At 44.6% G+C, this 19,416-nt stretch overlaps 1 protein-coding gene across 1 annotated transcript; it reads right to left on the bottom strand.

Annotated features, from left to right (window-relative positions):
* Positions 1 to 788: 788 nt before the first annotated feature.
* On the bottom strand, positions 789 to 10,568 carry echs1 (enoyl CoA hydratase, short chain, 1, mitochondrial). The gene is made up of 8 exons (XM_029669976.2): positions 10,391 to 10,568; positions 6,891 to 7,088; positions 6,671 to 6,798; positions 2,236 to 2,335; positions 2,048 to 2,152; positions 1,784 to 1,903; positions 1,499 to 1,566; positions 789 to 1,369 (listed from the first exon to the last, which is right to left on the bottom strand). Exons 1-8 carry the CDS (start codon positions 10,476 to 10,478, stop codon positions 1,304 to 1,306), a joined length of 873 nt encoding a protein of 290 aa, XP_029525836.1. The 5' UTR covers positions 10,479 to 10,568; the 3' UTR covers positions 789 to 1,303.
* Positions 10,569 to 19,416: the final 8,848 nt, after the last annotated feature.

Raw genomic sequence — 19,416 nt, 5'->3', positions numbered from 1 at the left:
CGGTCAAACAAGGCCAGGTACATAATGAGTCAAATAAGCACTAGGTTTAAAACATATGCTTCCCTATTGCCTTTCACGTTGACCAATCAACTTAATGCGATGGGATCAGAATACATGGTAGAATTCGTAGGTCCATCAAATCCTTTGTTTAAGACACAATGGTGTCGTGTCCTTGGCTAGACAATGTTCTCTTAAAATGTCTGAGGGAGGGACACGCTACGGGGCCTACAAGCTATGCCAGTTCCACCTCAGACTTAACTGTAGCTGTTTAAATTAGATGAGAACATGGGATATTACCCCCCTTGTATTGCAATCAACAGGAGCCAACATAAAACAATATGTGAAGCATCAATACTGCCCAGATGAATAGTGTAATAACACCATCTAGTGTTGAATTATTGTGTAAGAATCAATAGTACATGTTAATGATTTTATATGATGGGCATAGGCTGTGCTGCCTCAGGTTACTGCACGAGAAAGAAACAGCTCAACGAAACGAAAAAACAGATCATATCATCGCGTCCATCTATTAACTTTAGTGGTCATTTCCCAATAGACATTTCATCAAACTAAACAGCTGTCTATCACCAAACACAGATTAAGGTATTGTTACATTAAACCTGATCATTGTGAGCTGGTTTCCTGGACCTAGATTAAACCTACCGCTGGACTAAAAAGCATGCTAAATGGATCTCCACTGAAAATGCATCTTACACAGGAATCTTTCACTTTATTTTTCTTTAATGCCTACAATGTGACCGATTAAATAACTCAAATAGACAGATACATACCTTGCTGTGGCTTTATTTGCACAATGTACACAGAACAAATTAATTTTCTAGAAAATGTGAGATTCTGTTGGACAGTGAAAAGGCTGTGTTAAGTGTGTGTTAGCGGTTGTGACTGATATCGCTTGGCCTCTGCCATTTACACCCAACAAGATATTTGTTTTTCCATGATGGACGATGACCTAAAACATCTTTCATACAAACACACTATACTGTACTGCACACATACAGCATACAACACAGTTTGCATACAGGGTATAAAACCGTGATAAGGCAAGTAAACCGCTCTGGATAAGAGCATCTGTTAAATTGTCTGTCTGGGTGTCATTCAGGGCTAATTCCTAATTTAAGGTCTACATGTAAAAGTCTGATTTTCACAATAATCTCCAGTTTAGATTACTTAAATCTCATCTAAGCCAACATCAGAGTCAAGATATCAAGTCAGGACACCGCCTTCAGGAACCCTTGGATCGGAGATTCACATCCTGGTCTGTTGGGTTTTGTGTTTGCTCCTCTTACTGGTCCTTGAAATTGGCCTTTCTCTTTTCCACAAATGCGGTCATGCCCTCCTTACGATCCTCCTGTTGTAGGAAACACAATGTCAGTGAGTACACACAGAACACACCTGAGAAATCGTGGCATGTATGCCAAAAGGAGCTTCCTAAGAAAACAGTTGATCTGAATAAGAGAACATCAGTAGACTGACTGACCGTGGCAAAGGTAGAGTGAAATAATCTCTTTTCCAGACGATTCCCTTCAGCCAGCGTCAGCTCGTAGGCTACACACCAACACACATGTTAGATCTTGCATTAATCAATACAACTGAAGCAATAAAAGACTAGGGAAGGAGATACATTTTTTTTTTTTAAAGAACAAACATGTAAATGTATGAATTAAATCAAGTTCACAAAACATGAAATATCTAAACATCTCACATCATTGTAGGGTCAGAGAAGGGTTTATTAAATATGTAAAAATCAGATCAGCTCTCTAACCTGCGTTGACGGCCTCTTTAGCCATGGCAGACACGATCTTGGAGTTGGCAGCGATCTTCTCCCCACATTTAATAGCTTCTGACACCAATTGGTCTACTGGACAGATCTTACTCACCAGACCTAAGAGAGCATGGTAATTGTGTGTATAATGTGAGGTTTGTGTGTGTTATCTGACTGTTTAGCCTCCTGTGTGTGTGTGTCTGCGAGTTACCTGACTGTTTACCTTCCTTTGCATGTATAATGTGAGGTTTGTGTGTGTGATACCTGACTGCTTAGCCTCCTGTGCTGTGATCCTGTCTCCAGTCAGTACCATCTCCATGGCGAGAGATTTCCCCACTGCCCTTGTCAGTCTCTGAGTACCACCAGCACCTACGCACAGAGTACAGTTAGTCTACAGACCAACAGAGAGACTGAACTATTTTCAATCCACATAGATCAGGGATTAGTGGTACCTGGGATTGTTCCCAAAAGGATCTCAGGCTGTCCAAACTGAGCCTTCTCTCCAGCAAAGATGATGTCACACATCATAGCAAGCTCACAGCCTCCCCCCAACTAGAGAAAAATACATAGAGCGAGAGAGAGGCACACACAGAAATAATGTTAACCCACACACCGTTAACACACACGCACGCACACACACAAAACCAAACTTTTCCTTGTGGTCTCGCTATACAGACTACCTCCACAATGTGCCAATGTTTCAGCATACATGTCTGCCTGTATAAAGTAAGTTTGGCAAAGAGGAAAGGGCGGAGTTGGGACGTGCGCCGAAAACCCATCCAGAGCTCTGTCCAATGAAGTCCTGCTGTAAATATTTCCGGTAGTTACTATAGCTAGATGGAGCTCGCAGGGGATATTTTCAATTAGTGTATTTTGCAAAGTAAGTAGTTTGTTTGCACCATTGACGTTTGCGTTTCAAGCTTACGCTTGTGTCTACCTCCGTCATATTTCCGAGGGGATTATTTTTAACCCCCTCCTACTCAAAATTGTGATTGTTTCGGAGTTCTCTGTCTGAAGAGCAACCACCCCCCCCCATAAAATATCCCCATTAGAAGTGGCCAAGAAATTCCGACAGTGGTGTTGCCCTAGGTCTGAGATTTCTGAGACTATTGTGGTACTGACAGTAAAAGCAAGGACAGGGTAGCTGAAGGCTGGTACTAAAAACAAAAAAAAGATAAATGTAAAATATACTGTCCGTGAAATGTATGTAGTATGTGAAACCTGGAAATGGAAGTATTGTTTGTTGTCCATTAGTTTACTCCAATTAGGGGAGGGGTGGTAGGGTTAGGGGAAAATTATAAAGAAGTTAAATATGTTATATAATGTCATTGTATGTCGTAGTGTTAAGATTTCCCTTCGCTGGATCTAAGGGGCCTAGCTTGACCTATGAAAAACAGCCCCAGACCATTATTCCTCCTCCACCAAACTTGACAGCTGGCACTATGCATTGGGACAGGGAGCATTCTCCCAGCATCCGCCAAACCCAGCTTCGCCCGTCGGACTGCCAGTTGGTGAAACGTGATTCATCACTCCAGAGAACGTGTTTCCACAGCTCCAGTCCAATGGCGGCGAGCTTAACACCACTCCAGCCGATGCTTGGCATTGCGCTGGAATTTTTATTTATTTAACAATGAATCCACCAATAAGAACATTGCTGAAAGACGTCCAATGGCTCTATCAAACAAGGAGAACCATATCTACATGCACAAAAACATATAGTGTGATCAGTATAACATGAAGCCTTCGGGAAATGCCACAAAGCAGGACTAAATGCATATTTAGATCTCACCCCATCAATACACTGGAAGCAGTCATAGGGTGTATCATTCAGCGCATGAAGCCCAGACCTGCCTTCCTCCTGGGCAATTATGTGCGCAACATCTTACAGTCTTAGAAATGCCTTGGACATGACGAAAACAAGCCCAGATTCCCCCAGGGTGAAATTCCCCTTTAAGTTCCAACTGTAATGTGTTTGCCACAATATAATAAATGGGCATTCAATATTTTCCTTAAACAATGGCTTTACTTACTTTTGATATTAGAAGAATATGCTTCGTCACATACATCGAATAGGTGCAGAGAAATGTCTAGTTTTACAGGGTCAGCCATAGCAGTAAGAGCACAGACAGATTTTTCACCTTGTCGACTCCGGCATTCGAATTAGTGACCATTCGGTTACTAGCCCAATGATCTAACCGCTAGGTTAGTTTAGAAACTTTTATGAAGGTTTGGTGTGGTGTGGAGAAGGGAGTCCGTCTCCCTCGGACCCCTGACAGTTGAACTTGAGGTGAGGAAGAATGTTTTAGGCCTACCAGTACTTCTATAATCTAACAACATGTTTGTTTATCTTTCTAAAGAAATTTTCTGATCGAAAATGTACGAATTAGCCTCCTGTAAGCCTACAGTATATCTAAACAGCAGTAGTAGCCTATCTGGCAAGGATAAAGAAATGCATGACAGTATTGGGGAACATGCCGCCGGAATCCCTCTTTCGCTTCTCTTCCTTTATATTCATTTTTTTAAATGTTTAAATAGGCCAATTAATATCATACAGTGGACGCATGCAATGCCCTGATTCATTCTGCTCTCAAATCTCTGACAGCTGAACCTGGAAGTGGACAATCACTGTTTAGGAATGTAAAAACCAATAAAACAATAGGCTATAATGTTTTGAATATGCAACACATCAAATGTTTTTTATAGGCTGTTTTTAAGGACACGTAGGCCTTACGTGGCTAATTTGGTCAATATCGCTCGTTTATCGATGGTGCCAGGTCAGCGGTTTCTTTCTCACTTTCATCTCTCGGATCTGAACTTGTCTCTTGGATCCGAACGGCCACAGGCCTGTTTGGGTCCGTTTTTCCACTGGACTTTTTGAAATGGGTATGAATGCCCTCTAGTGATGACTTCGTCAACCATTTTGAAAAGAAGGTCGACGACATCCAATCCTCGTTTGCTAAGTCAAACGACACCGCTGGTTCTGCTCACACTGCCCTACCCTGTGCTCTGACCTCTTTCTCCCCTCTCTCTCCAGATGAAATCTTGCGTCTTGTGACGGCCGGCCGCCCAACAACCTGCCCGCTTGACCCTATTCCCTCCTCTCTTCTCCAGACCATTTCCGGAGAGCTTCTCCCTTACCTCACCTCGCTCATCAACTCATCCCTGACCGCTGGCTACGTCCCTTCTGTCTTCAAGAGAGCGAGAGTTGCACCCCTTCTGAAAAAACCTACACTCGATCCCTCCGATGTCAACAACTACAGACCAGTATCCCTTTTTTCTTTTCTCTCCAAAACTCTTGAACGTGCCGTCCTTGGCCAGCTCTCCCGCTATCTCTCTCAGAATGACCTTCTTGATCCAAATCAGTCAGGTTTCAAGACTAGTCATTCAACTGAGACTGCTCTTCTCTGTATCACGGAGGCCCTCCGCACTGCTAAAGCTAACTCTCTCTCCTCTGCTCTCATCCTTCTAGACCTATCGGCTGCCTTCGATACTGTGAACCATCAGATCCTCCTCTCCACCCTCTCCGAGTTGGGCATCTCCGGCGCGGCCCACGCTTGGATTGCGTCCTACCTGACAGGTCGCTCCTACCAGGTGGCGTGGCGAGAATCTGTCTCCTCACCACGCGCTCTCACCACTGGCGTCCCCAGGGCTCTGTTCTAGGCCCTCTCCTATTCTCGCTATACACCAAGTCACTTGGCTCTGTCATAACCTCACATGGTCTCTCCTATCATTGCTATGCAGACGACACACAATTAATCTTCCTTTCCCCCTTCTGATGACCAGGTGGCGAATCGCATCTCTGCATGTCTGGCAGACATATCAGTGTGGATGACGGATCACCACCTCAAGCTGAACCTCGGCAAGACGGAGCTGCTCTTCCTCCCGGGGAAGGACTGCCCGCTCCATGATCTCGCCATCACGGTTGACAACTCCATTGTGTCCTCCTCCCAGAGCGCTAAGAACCTTGGCGTGATCCTGGACAACACCCTGTCGTTCTCAACTAACATCAAGGCGGTGGCCCGTTCTTGTAGGTTCATGCTCTACAACATCCGCAGAGTACGACCCTGCCTCACACAGGAAGCAGCGCAGGTCCTAATCCAGGCACTTGTCATCTCCCGTCTGGATTACTGCAACTCGCTGTTGGCTGGGCTCCCTGCCTGTGCCATTAAACCCCTACAACTCATCCAGAACGCCGCAGCCCGTCTGGTGTTCAACCTTCCCAAGTTCTCTCACGTCACCCCGCTCCTCCGCTCTCTCCACTGGCTTCCAGTTGAAGCTCGCATCCGCTACAAGACCATGGTGCTTGCCTACGGAGCTGTGAGGGGAACGGCACCTCAGTACCTCCAGGCTCTGATCAGGCCCTACACCCAAACAAGGGCACTGCGTTCATCCACCTCTGGCCTGCTCGCCTCCCTACCACTGAGGAAGTACAGTTCCCGCGCAGCCCAGTCAAAACTGTTCGCTGCTCTGGCCCCCCAATGGTGGAACAAACTCCCTCACGACGCCAGGACAGCGGAGTCAATCACCACCTTCCGGAGACACCTGAAACCCCACCTCTTTCAGGAATACCTAGGATAGGATAAAGTAATCCTTCTCACCCCCCTTAAAAGATTTAGATGCACTATTGTAAAGTGGCTGTTCCACTGGATGTCTTAAGGTGAACGCACCAATTTGTAAGTCGCTCTGGATAAGAGCGTCTGCTAAATGACTTAAATGTAATGTAAATGTAGTCCATTCTGAACGGGACTCCACTTCAAATTAATGTATTTATGCATATCGGGTCCGGGTGGCAAAGCCACCGGTCCATTCCAAATGTCTGGACCCGTGAAGACCTCTAGTGTATACTGTTATAACAGACTACCTGTTGACTGAGGTGTGTGTACTCACAGCGAACCCGTTGACAGCAGCGATGACTGGTTTCCTAGTGGTAGAGACTCTGTTCCAGTGAGCTAGGAAGTTCCCGGCATAACACTCCTGGAAGGTACGATTCTGCATCTCCTTAATGTCAGCCCCAGCTGAGACACACACAGTTTTCAGGTGTAAGACACAAGATGCGTGTGCACACACTTATCGCTCTCTCTCTCGTTCACACACACACATCCCTCACCTGCGAAGGCCCTGTCGCTGCCAGTAAGGACGATGGCGCCCACTGTTCCATCAGCCTCGAATGCATCCAGCGCTTTTCCCAACTCCAGCATTAGCCCGTCACACAGAGCGTTCAGAGCCTTGGGGCGGTTCAACTGGATGTAGCCCACATCCTGATTCTCTCCACGCTTCTCCACCAGGATGTACTCATACTGACCACCTAAACACACACAGACACACACAATAAAATAAGAGGATTATTCATTCAACGTGACCAAGGTGGTGTTCCAGGCTGACTACATTGCAGCCTTGCTGTGTGCAGCAACGAGCAATTGTTGCATGGCATGTCATTGATGGTGCAGTTGGGCACCAGGTTGAATAGGTTATGATTCCTGTCATATGATGTGATAAGCTGATATGTTAAACAACTATGCAGCCATTGGCAGAACCGGCAGGCTACTGCAATGTAGTCGGCCTGTAATGCAGCATAGGTTTTCGCTCCAACTAATGCAGGTGGGATGGCTCAGCAAGCCAGGTTAGAACAAACCTAATAACAAGGATGTGGACTGATATTCTTGAGAGTGCGTGGACTGACCAACACAGGTTGCTATTAATAGACATTTTGATAAATAGCCCAAATCAATAACCAATATGTAGAAACTATTGAAAATATATTGAAAACCTAAACTTGACATTTACCATATACATGTGCAACAGTAGTAATCATATTACTTGTATTTTCTACAAAGAAAGGAGCAGGACCATGGCCAGCTCCAGAGGGCTAGAGGCTCCAAGGTGAGTCAGCACCATGGATAACTCTACAGGCACCAACTGGGGCTGGTGATCCAACACTAATATTACCCAGTCCATGCAATGATGACGCAAAAAAGGACTAGGTATCCCCCCCTTACCCCTGTCACTGTCAATTTCTTGTTTTTAAAGGATGAGAGAAGTCCTACACCTGGTGGAGAGATATTGTAAGACAGAAATAGTTGCTTTATGCGTGCTGTACGTTACGACATGACACGTCCCGATGTAACGGAGTGTCTGTTTTTTCAACTTTTCTCCAATACTATAGAGCCATTACCATGTCGATCAACGCTTGAATAGAAACCTAGTTCACACCCCCGATTTTGAAGTCAATACAGTCCCATTAGTTTTCTTTGTAGCCTCGTTTGAATGTCGCGGTTATGCACATTTGTACGGAATGGGGTGAGTTTACGTTATATCCCAGGACAAATTAGCTAGCAACAGCAAGCTAGCTAAATAGGACAAATTAGCTAGCAAGTGCAAGCTAGCTAGCTAAATTGCCATAAATGTTTAATGCTTTTCGACTTGTCCCCAAATGAATGTAATTGGTTCAGAGTTTGTTTTGATAGTGTAACGACCCTGGGTTTATAAGCGCGGAAATCGACTCTGCTTTTGTGGCACAGTCGATAGCGCGCCAAGACCTCGGGCTTGAAGGTCAAGGGTTCGAGACCTGCTCCCTGCTGTTTCATTACAATATTTTAACCTGCGTGTCGTGATCGCGTTTGGTGTGGGGGGGACAAAGTGATCTGGCACAGAAGGGGTGTCGCACTACAAGATTATTCACTTGGTCATGAGGATTCTCGATACAATCATGCTGTCCTGCGAAAACAATGATGTGTTTAGGGTAATGTGGCTAGAATGAGCTGTGGCTCAAAGGAGCCTCAAAAGGTTTTCAGTCAGACATTCACGCTCGCCATACAGAGTTGAAATATCTAGCCAACATTTTGAATTGAATAACATTGTTTGTGAACTTCAGAGCTGTAACGATGACAATTTGGCTTTGGTTCAAAGGCAAGTACAAACGCGTACTACTAGTAGTCATCACTCCTGCTCGAGAGTATAGATTCTGTGTGACGCGAAACAACCTCATCTCACTGGCTTCTTTTCTGGCGAGCTGTCATTGTCTATTGAATATCACTGTTTTCAAAACTTGCTGTTGCCCATCTCATACTACAAGAGTATTGCAGATTTTGTGCCGATAAAATCAAGTATGTCTGAAATTATCAGGACATCTGGGACCGGATGGGTAGCCCTCAGATTGAGTCTCTAAACGGCTCACATTAGTGACGGCTGGGGCGCTGTCACTAATTTTGTCTCTGATCTCAAAAAACTTGTCTGGGACAGCTAAATCAATGCCAAAATTGTGTAGTGTACATCAGGCTTAAGTCGCTAACCCTTGTTTGTAATTAACTAGCTATGTGTATTGAATAATGCTAGCTAGTTAGCTTGTAGTACAGATGAGTGACCTGTATACCTCCAAACAGCAGCTATAATATTCTATTGCATTTGGATACTTATGTAAACCTGGAGATTCCACCAAGCAGGTGCATATATTGCCATAGGCAACTTTGGGCCATTTGGTAGGGTAGTCTCCCCAGCTGGCATCTGGCAAATTGAAAGGACAAATAGGCAAGCTAACAAGAATCAACTTTTCTAAATACCTAGACAGTTCAAGGGCAGGCAAAGACCGGAAGTAGTTACGACATATCCATAACCAAGACTACCGAATAGATCGAGATGAACTAAAACTGGGGGTAAACAAACAGTGACGGAAATATAATGCGGCAGCTTTACAGACAGTGTTAGCTGGTCGTGTAACAAATTAGTGGCAGAATAAGTATCATGCAAATAATTTGTTGTTGTGACAGCGAAGTATGCTTATAGCGACACGTGAGGCTGCCGAAAACGTTTAATGAAACGACAAAATGTATCAGTAGTTTGTTTAGGACGACGCCACAATTAGGCTAATTACATGGGAATAACTGGAGTACCCTACTTGGGGGTGTGGTTACATTAAGCCACTCCTCGCCGTGTGCATCTATCGGCAAGACTGTCAGTCAGATTTGGTAGGCAGTCAGATCTGAGACAGGAAAGCCAAGTGCATCCACTTATATCAGTACATTACGAAACTTCTATTCGATCAGATGAACATCACCTAATTCGACACTCTCTCGTAGACACCTATATATAAAAGAGGATTTATCTCACGCTGACAGATTTTAGGGCGCCTCTTCCTCTGCCAATATGCAAAGGGATGTCCCTACCCTAAACCGTAAACTCAAAAAGGTATACATCGGGATTTTGGCAAGGATTCCCTTTATCTACTTCCCCGAAAGCAGAAGAACCCGTGGATGCCATTTGTATGTCTCTGTGTGCAGTATGAAGTTAGAGGTCGTTTTGCAAGACAATGCTAACTACCATTTGCGTAGTCATTGGGCTAACGCTATTTAGCAATAGTGCTTGCACTAAATAGCAACATCCTTCAAATTGCACGCAGAGGCATAAACCACGTATCCACGAGTTCATATGACTCGGGGAAGTATATCGTGAAATATCCCTTTAACCTCAACCAGGGACGTCTCTAGGATCCATCCGCAAAACATCAAGCGTCGCACATGTAATGACGTACCATTAACTAGCTCCATGACATTGTCCATGACATCCATGACAAAAAAAGCTTTTCTAAAAATGAAATTAACAGTAACGTCTTACCTGCACTGTACTGACGAGCGATAGAGAGAGTGGAGGAGAGAGCTCCTGGCTTCAATAGCAGTGCTGCGGTTCTGCAGAACAGGGCCATTTCAAACACGAAGTTGCTGGCGCTGAAAGTCACAACACGAGCGAGCACTCACTGCAATCAACCTCACTCGTGACCCGGAAACGGATAAGTGGCCGAGGATTGTCAACACAGATTACCCATTAATAACGGCTCTAAAAATGAGAATAAATGTCTTAACAAATGGCAGGCAACATCAGACGGGACCATTCTAGCCAATGCGGGCAGATACGTGGGTAAACAGGAACAACAGTTTTCACTAGTTACCGCAGCCACAAATTCTAAATTGCCTATAAAAATGCATGAAAATTCAAATGAGCTTTTTGGACTCAATTTAAGGTTAGGGGTAGGCATAAAGTTAGCAGTGTGGTTAAGGTTAGATTTAAAATAACATATTAAGAAAATAAATTGTAGAAATGAGCAGCCACTTTGTGGCTGTGGTAACTATAGACGACCAGGCACAATTCCGCTATAGTGTTTTTAATAAAGGTTGCCGGCATGTCACGTGTCCTACTAATATCAGAACACATGTAACAGCCTAATCATTACGAAACGTATATTCGATCAAATAAGCTACACGTAGCAAATAAGCCATTATATTTGTTGTTAACCAAATTCGACACTCCCATTGACCTCCATACAAAAACTTTTCGCTTGGTGAGCAGAAAAAATGGCACCTGCTGGAGAATGTATTTTTTTCCCCCCAGATTTATTTAACAAGGTAGGCCAGTTGAGAACAAGTTCTCATTTACAACTGCGACCTGGTCAAGATAAAGCAAAGTAGTGTGACAAAAACAACACAGAGTTACACATAAACAAACTTAGTCAATAACACAATAGAATCATCTATGTACAGTGTGTGCAAATGTAGAAGAGTAGGGAGGTAAGGCAATAAATAGGCCATAGAGGCGAAATAATTCCAATTTAACATTAACACAGGAGTGATAGATGTGCAGATGATGATGTGCAAGTAGAGACACCAGGGTGCAAAAGAGCCAGAGGATACATAACAATATGGGTATGAGGTAGTAGGGTGTGCCATTTACAGATTGGCTGTGTACAGGTACAGTGATCAGTAAGCTGCTCTGACAGCTGATGCTTAAAGTTAGAGAGGTAGATATAAGACTTCAGCTTCTGTGATTTTTGCAATTCGTTCCAGTCATTGGCAGCAGAGAACTGTAAGGAAAGATGGCCAAATGAAGTGTTGGCTTTGGGGATGACCAGTAAAATATACCTGCTGGAGCGTGTGCTACGGGTGGGTGCTGCTATGGTGACCAGTGAGCTGAGATAAGATGGGGCTTTACCTAGCAAAGACTTATAGATGACCTGGAGCCAGTGGGTTTGGCAACGAATATGTAGTGAGTGCCAGCCAATGAGAGCATACAGGTCGCAGTGGTGGGTAGTATATGGGGCTTTGGTGACGAAACAGATGGCACTGTGATAGACTACATCCAGTTTTCTGAGTAGAGTGTTGGAGGCTATTTTGTAAATGACATCGCCGAAGTCAAGGATCGGTAGGATAGTCAGTTTTACGAGGGTAAGTTTGGCAGCATAAGTGAAGGATGCTTTGTTGCAAAATAGGAAGCCAATTCTAGATTTCATTTTGGATTGGAGATGCTTAATGTGAGTCTGGAAGGAGAGTTTACAGTCTAACCAGACACCTAGGTATTTGTAATTGTCCACATATTCTAAGTCATAACCGTCCAGAATAGTGATGCTAGTTGGGTGGGCGGGTGCGGGCAGCAATTGGTTGAAGAGCATGCATTTAGTTTTTACTAGCATTTAAAAGCAGTTGTAGGCCACGGAAGGAGTGTTGTATGGCATTGAAGCTTGTTTGGAGGTTTTAACACAGTGTCCAAGAAGGGCCAGATGCATACAGAATGGTGTCGTCTGCGTAGAGGTGGATCAGAGAATCACCAGCAGCAAGAGCGACATCATTGATATATACAGAGAAAAGAGTTGGCCCGAAAATTAAACCCTGTGGCACCCCCATAGAGACTGCCAGAGGTCCGGAAAACAGGCCCTCCGATTTGACACACTGAACTCTATCTGAGAAGTAGTTGGCTTCTCAAATGTCTGCCTCGCCTGGTTCATCAAGGCCATTGAGTCTGCCGATAAAAATGCGGTGATTGACAGAGTCGAAAGCCTTGGCCAGGTCGATGAAGACGGCTGCGCAGTACTGTCTTTTATCGATGGTGGTTATGATATCATTTAGGACCTTGAGCATGGCTGAGGTGCACCCATGACCAGCTCAGAAACCAGATTGCATAGTGGAGAAGGTACGGTGGGATTCAAAATGGTCGGTGATCTGTTTGTTAACTTGGCTTTCGAAGATTTTAGAAAGGCAGGGCAGGATGGATATAGGTCAATAACAGTTTGGGTCTAGAGTGTCTCCCCCTTTGAAGATGGGGATGACTGCGGGAGATTTCCAATCTTTGGGGATCTCAGCTGATACGAAAGAGAGGTTGAACAGGCTAGTAGTAGGGGTTGCAACAATTTCAGCAAATCATTTTAGAAAGAGAGGGTCCAGCTTGTCTAGCCCAGCTGATTTGTAGGGATCCAGATTTTGCAGCTCTTTCAGAACATCAGCTGTCTGGATTTGGGTGAAGGAGAAGCGGGTGGGGGGTTTGGGCAAGTTGCTGCAGGGGGTGCTGAGCTGTTGGCCGGGGTAGGGGTAGCCAGGTGGAAAGCATGGCCAGCCGTAGAAAAATGCTTATTGAAATAATCAATTATAGTAGATTTATCGGTGGTGACATTGTTACCTAGCCTCAGTGCAGTGGGCAGCTGGGACGAGGTGCTCTTATTCTCCATGGACTTTACAGTGTCCCAAAACTTTTCGGAATCTGTTTGAAAAAGAAAGTCTTAGCTTTCCTAACTGACTGAGTATATTGGTTCCTGACTTCCCTGAAAAGTTGCATATCTCAGAGGCTATTCGATGCTAATGCTGAACGCCACTGGATGTTTTTATGCTGGTTAAGGGCAGACCAAGGACTATATCTGTTCTTAGTTCTAAATTTTTTGAATGGGGCATGCTTATTTACGATGGTGAGGAAGGCACTTTTAAAGAGCAACCAGGTATCCTCCACTGACGGGATGAGGTCAATATCCTTTCAGGATACCCGGGCCAGGTCGATTTGAAAGGCCTGCTCGGCTGAAGTGTTTTAGGGAGCGTTTAACAGTGATGAGGAGTGGTCGTTTGATCATGGACCCATTATGCACACAGGCAATGAAGCAGTGATCGCTGAGATCCTGGTTGAAGACAGAAGAGGTGTATTTAGAGGGCAAGTTGATCAGGATGAAATCTATGAGGGTACCCATGGTTATGGATTTTGGGTTGTACCTGGTAGGTTCCTTGATAATTTGTGTGAGATTGAGGGCATCTAGCTTAGATTGTAGGACGTCAGGGGTGTTAAGCATGTCCCAGGTTAGGTCACCTAACAGTACGAACTCTGAAGATAGATGGGGACAATCAATTCACATATGGTGTCCAGGGCACAGCTGGGGGCTGAAGGGTCTATAACAAGCGGCAACGGTGAGAGACTTGTTCCTGGAAAGGTGGATTTTGGGCCCAGTTATGCATATATGGAGGTTCAGGACAACCGTGTGCTTTGAAGTGGTCCATGGGTGGTAGTCAAGGCTGACTAGAGGAAGAGAAGATAGAAAAGTCGAATGATCTCCATAGGGTCACAATAGTGTCTCATGCAATAACTCAAATACTCTGAGGACGCATATGGACACACATACAAATCAAATTTAATTGTATTTGTCACAGGCAGTGACGACCCTTCATTCATTTTTTGAGACCCACCTGTTTAGCTAAAAAAAATAATACAAACCAAATGATATAATAATAATAATAAAAATTGGCCTGTTTTGCATGTTATTTTGGCATTATTTCGTGTTACATATCAGTTTGAAAACAATATAAAAAATATAAAAAATAATCCTTGAGTTAATAAAGCCGCATACAAACATGGTTTCTTTCTTGAGTAAGCCAGCTCCAAAATGCAGGTGTTTTAGCCTAGCTCAGTGCTTTCTGTGGTGGAGGGGCAGCCAGCGAAAGCACGGAGTGTAGGCATTGGTAATCTTCTCTAGTTGCGCCGTGATTGGCTAAGTGTTCTGTCACTCATGAGGTCATGACGTCACCACAGAATCTACAGGGAGAGCTATGCAGTTAAAGCCCCCTTGGGCTTTAATATTAGAAGTGCCCATCCAAGTAGGCTCAAGGTCAGTGGCCACAGTTAAAGTTACGTCAAATCACATTATATCTACCGTAGCATTGATTGGACATACTTTCTAAATCTTAGCAAGCAAGCTAGCTAGCTAGACAAGCAGTCATATCATCATGAATCATGTCGACAATCAACTGGAAAATCTTTTTCAATTCTTGTCATATGAAGAGAAATGATAGATAAAACGTATTGGAATGTAATACTAAGTGTATGTTGTGTAGTAATCTGTTAGTAGCCCATGTGTCTCACCCTAAGAATTTGGACCCTCTCCCCCTCAGAACTTAGCCTACTGTTCTGACTTGGTGGTGCACATGTAGCCTATAGCCTGTTTTTGAGAAATGTCATCATTGAATATTGTAAGAGCTTTCGTTGTCTGCTTATATGCCCCCATTATTTATCATATGGTTGACTTGGTATACAGGGAGAACACTGTAAGAATGGCCATGTTGTGAATTCTGTCGCTGGCCATTTAAAAAGTCCTGAACAAATAGGCATATTGACTACGTCTGTTTTAGCTCTCTAATTAACATCTTAATCGAAATTATGTCTTTCCTCTTATCGTTCCCTTATGCCGTAGTGTGTAGAGCTCAAATGTACATAGTGTGTACAGCTCATAGTGTGTACAGCTACTATTGAAGGAGAATGCAGTTCTTATCGAGTTCTTATCAGTAGAAACCATCATTATTTAAACAAGTCAGCCGTACCAGCTATGGGTTTTTTAAAAGGCTGAATGTTTTTTAATGAGGCTGAATGAACTGTTTCACTGCCAGATGAGGCTCTGTTGATAGCCAGGTGTAGCGGTGGTAAGGATTCACTACATGGCGCTGAAAGGAAAGCTCCGATGTCTGGACAGCTTTACAGTATGTAGGCCCTAACAGTTCAGCTCCGCTGTCAAGACAGCTTTATGTAGGCCCTAACACCTAACATGTATGGTTTAGTGTTTTGTTGTGGCTTTTCTGCCATGCATCTAAAAAAAATGGTTGAGTTTGCCCCCCACCAAGATTTACATGCTAAAATCGCCACTGATCACAGCCATACAACATGTTTAGACGTTACAGTGAAATGCTTACTTTACAAGCCCTTTGCCATGTTCTCAGAACATATTAATGTTCTAGACACGTTGTACGGGAACGTTGCAGGAACATATCTGTGTATCAGTTGTCAGGACGTCTCCTGAAAAGTTCTCCATAAAAAAATCATTACACATCATGCCTTCTAACCAAGACAAAGGAACAAAAATTCTAGATCACCTGTACTCCACACACAGAGATGCGTAATACGCTCTCCCTCCATTTGGTAAATCTGACCACAACTCTATCCTCCTGATTCCTGCTTACAAGCAAAAATGAAAGCAGGAAGTACTAGTGACTCGGTCTACAAAAAAGGGGTCAGATGAAGCAGATGCTAAACTCCAGGACTGTTTTACTATCAGACTGGAACATGTTCCGGGATTCTTCCGATGACATTTAGTACACCACATCAGTCACTGGAGTTATCAATAAGTGCATAGAGGACGTCGTCCCCACAGTGACTGTACGTACATACCCCAACCAGAAGCCATGGATTACAGGCAACATTCGCACTGAGCTGAAGGGTAGAGCTGCTGCTTTCAAGGTGCGGGACTCTAACCCGAAAGCTTACAAGAAATCCTGCTATGCCCTGCGACGAACCATCAAACAGGCAAAGCGTCAATACGGGGCTAAGATTTAATCATACGACACCGGCTCCGATGCTCGTCTTATGTGGCAAGGCTTGCAAACTATTACAGACTACAAAGGGAAGCACAGCCGCGAGCTGCCCAGTGATACGAGCCTACCAGACGAGCTAAATCACTTCTATGCTCGCTTCGAGGCAAGCAACACTGAGGCATGCATGAGACCATCAGCTGTTCTGGACGACTGTGTGATCACGCTCTGCGTTTGACCTCTGTCATTGCCAACAACGGGTATATAACAAAGTATTGAGGTAAACTTTTGTTATTGACCAAATACTTATTTTCCACCATAATTTGCAAATAAATTAATTAAAAATCGTACAATGTGATTTTCTGGATTTTTTTCTTCTCATTTTGTCTATCATAGTTGAAGTGTGCCTATGATGAAAATTACAGGCCTCTCTCATCTTTTTAAGTGGGAGAACTTGCACAATTGGTGGCTGACTAAATACTTTTTTGCCCCACTGTATTTGATCACCTACCAACCAGTAAGAATTCCGGCTCTCACAGACCTGTTAGTTTTTCTTTAAATTAAGAAGCCCTCCTGTTCTCCACTCATTACCTTCATTAACTGCACCTGTTTGAACTTGTTACCTGTATAAAAGACACCTGTCCACACACTCAATCAAACAGACTCCAACCTCTCCACAATGGCCAAGACCAGAGAGCTGTGTAAGGACATCAGGGATAAATTGTAGACTTGCACAAGGCTGGGATGGGCTAAAGGACAATAGGCAAGCAGCTTGGTGAGAAGGCAACAACTGTTGGCGCAAATATTAGAAAATGGAAGAAGTTCAAGATGACCCTCGATCTGGGGATCACCCTTGATCTGGGGCTCCATGCAAGATCTCACCTCGTGGGGCATCAATGATCATGAGGAAGGTGAGGGACCAGCCCAGAACTACACGGCAGGACCTGGTCAATGAACTGAAGAGAGCTGGGACCACAGTCTCAAAGAAAACCTTTAGTAACACACTACACCGTCATGGATTAAAATCCTGCAGCGCACGCAAGGTCCCCCTGCTCAAGCCAGCGCATGTCCAGGCCCGTCTGAAGTTTGCCAATGACCATCTGGATGATCCAGAGGAGGAATGGGAGGAGGTCATGTGGTCTGATGAGACAAAAATAGAGCTTTTTGGTCTAAACTCCACTCGCCGTGTTTGGAGTACAACCCCAAGAACACCATCCCAACCGTGAAGCATGGAGGTGGAAACATAATTCTTTGGGGATGCTTTTCTGCAAAGGGGACAGGACGACTGCACCGTATTGAGGGGAAAATGGATGGGGGAATGTATAGCGAGATCTTGGCCAACAACCTCCTTCCCTCAGTAAGAGCATTGAAGATGGTTCGTGGCTGAGTCATCCAGCATGACAACGACCCGAAACACACAGCCAGGGCAACTAAGGAGTGGCTCTGTAAGAAGCATCTCAAGGTCCTGGAGTGGCCTAGCCAGTCTCCAGACCTGAACCCAATAGAACATCTTGAGGGAGCTGAAAGTCCGTATTGCCCGGCGACAGCCCCGAAACCTGAAGGATCTGGAGAAGGTCTGTATGGAGGAGTGGGCCAAAATCCCTGCTGCAGTGTGTGCAAACCTTGTCAAGAACTACAGGAAATGTATGATCTCTGTAATTGCAAACAAAGGTTTCTGTACCAAATATTAAGTTCTGCTTTTCTGATGTATCAAATACTTATGCCATGAAATAAAATGCAAATTAATTACTTAAAAATCATACAATGTGATTTTCTGGATTTTTGTTTTAGATTCCATCTCTCACAGTTGAAGTGTACATATTATAAAAATTACAGACCTCTACATGCTTTGTAAGTAGGAAAACCTGCAAAATCGGCAGTGAATCAAATACTTGTTCTCCCCACTGTATGTGAGAATGCTAATCATTGACTACAGCTCAGCATTCAACACCATAGTACCCTCAAAGCTCATCACTAAGCCAATGATCTTGGGACTAAACACCTCCCTCTGCAACTGGATCCTGTACTTACTGATGGGCCACCCCCAGGTGGCGAGGGTAGGTAGCAACACATCTGCCACGTTGATCCTCAACACTGGAGCTCCCCAGGGGTGCGTGCTCAGTTCCCTCCTGTTCACCCACGATTGCATGGCCAGGCACGACTGCAACACCATCATTAAGTTTGCAGACAACACAACAGTGGTAGGCCTGATCACCGACAACAACGAGACAGCCAATAGGGAGGAGGTCAGAGACCTGGCCGGGCGGTGCCAGAATAACAACCTATCCCTCAAAGTAACCAAGACTAAGGAGATGATTGTGGACTACAGGAAAAGGAGAACCGAGCACGCCCCCATTCTCATCGACGGGGCTGTAGTGGAGCAGGTTGAGAGCTTCATGTTCCTTGTTGTCCACATCAACAACAAACTAGAATGGTCCAAACACATCAAGACAGTCGTGAAGAGGGCACGACAAAGCCTATTCTCCCTCAGGAAACTAAAAAGACTTGGCATGCGTCCTGAGATCCTCAAAGGGTTCTAAAGCTGCAACATCGAGAGCATCCTGACTGGTTGCAACACTGCCTGGTAAGGCAATTGCTCAGCCTCTGACCGCAAGGCACTACAGAGGGTAGTGCGTACAGCCCAGTACATCACTGGGGCTAAGCTTCCTGCCATCCAGGACCTCTACACCAGGTGGTGTCAGAGGAAGGCCCTAAAAATTGTCAAAGACCCCAGCCACCCCAGTCATAGACTGTTCTCTCTACTACCGCATGGGAAGCGGTACCGGAGTGCCAAGTCTAAGACAAAAGGCTTCTCAACAGTTTTCACCCCCAAGCCATGACTCCTGAACAGGTAATCAAATGGCTACCTGGACTACGGTATTTGCATTGTGTGCCCACCCCTCTTTTTACGCTGCTGCTATTCTCCGTTTATCATATATGCATAGTCACTTGAACGATACATTCATGTACATACCTCAATTGGGCCGACCAACCAGTGCTCCAGCACATTGGCTAACCGGGCTATCTGCATTGTGTCCCACCCGC

Source organism: Oncorhynchus nerka, linkage group LG10 (genome assembly GCF_034236695.1).
Source record: "Oncorhynchus nerka isolate Pitt River linkage group LG10, Oner_Uvic_2.0, whole genome shotgun sequence".
NCBI classification, from domain to species: Eukaryota; Metazoa; Chordata; class Actinopteri; order Salmoniformes; family Salmonidae; genus Oncorhynchus; species Oncorhynchus nerka.
This window is presented reverse-complemented; position numbering and strand designations above follow the sequence as displayed.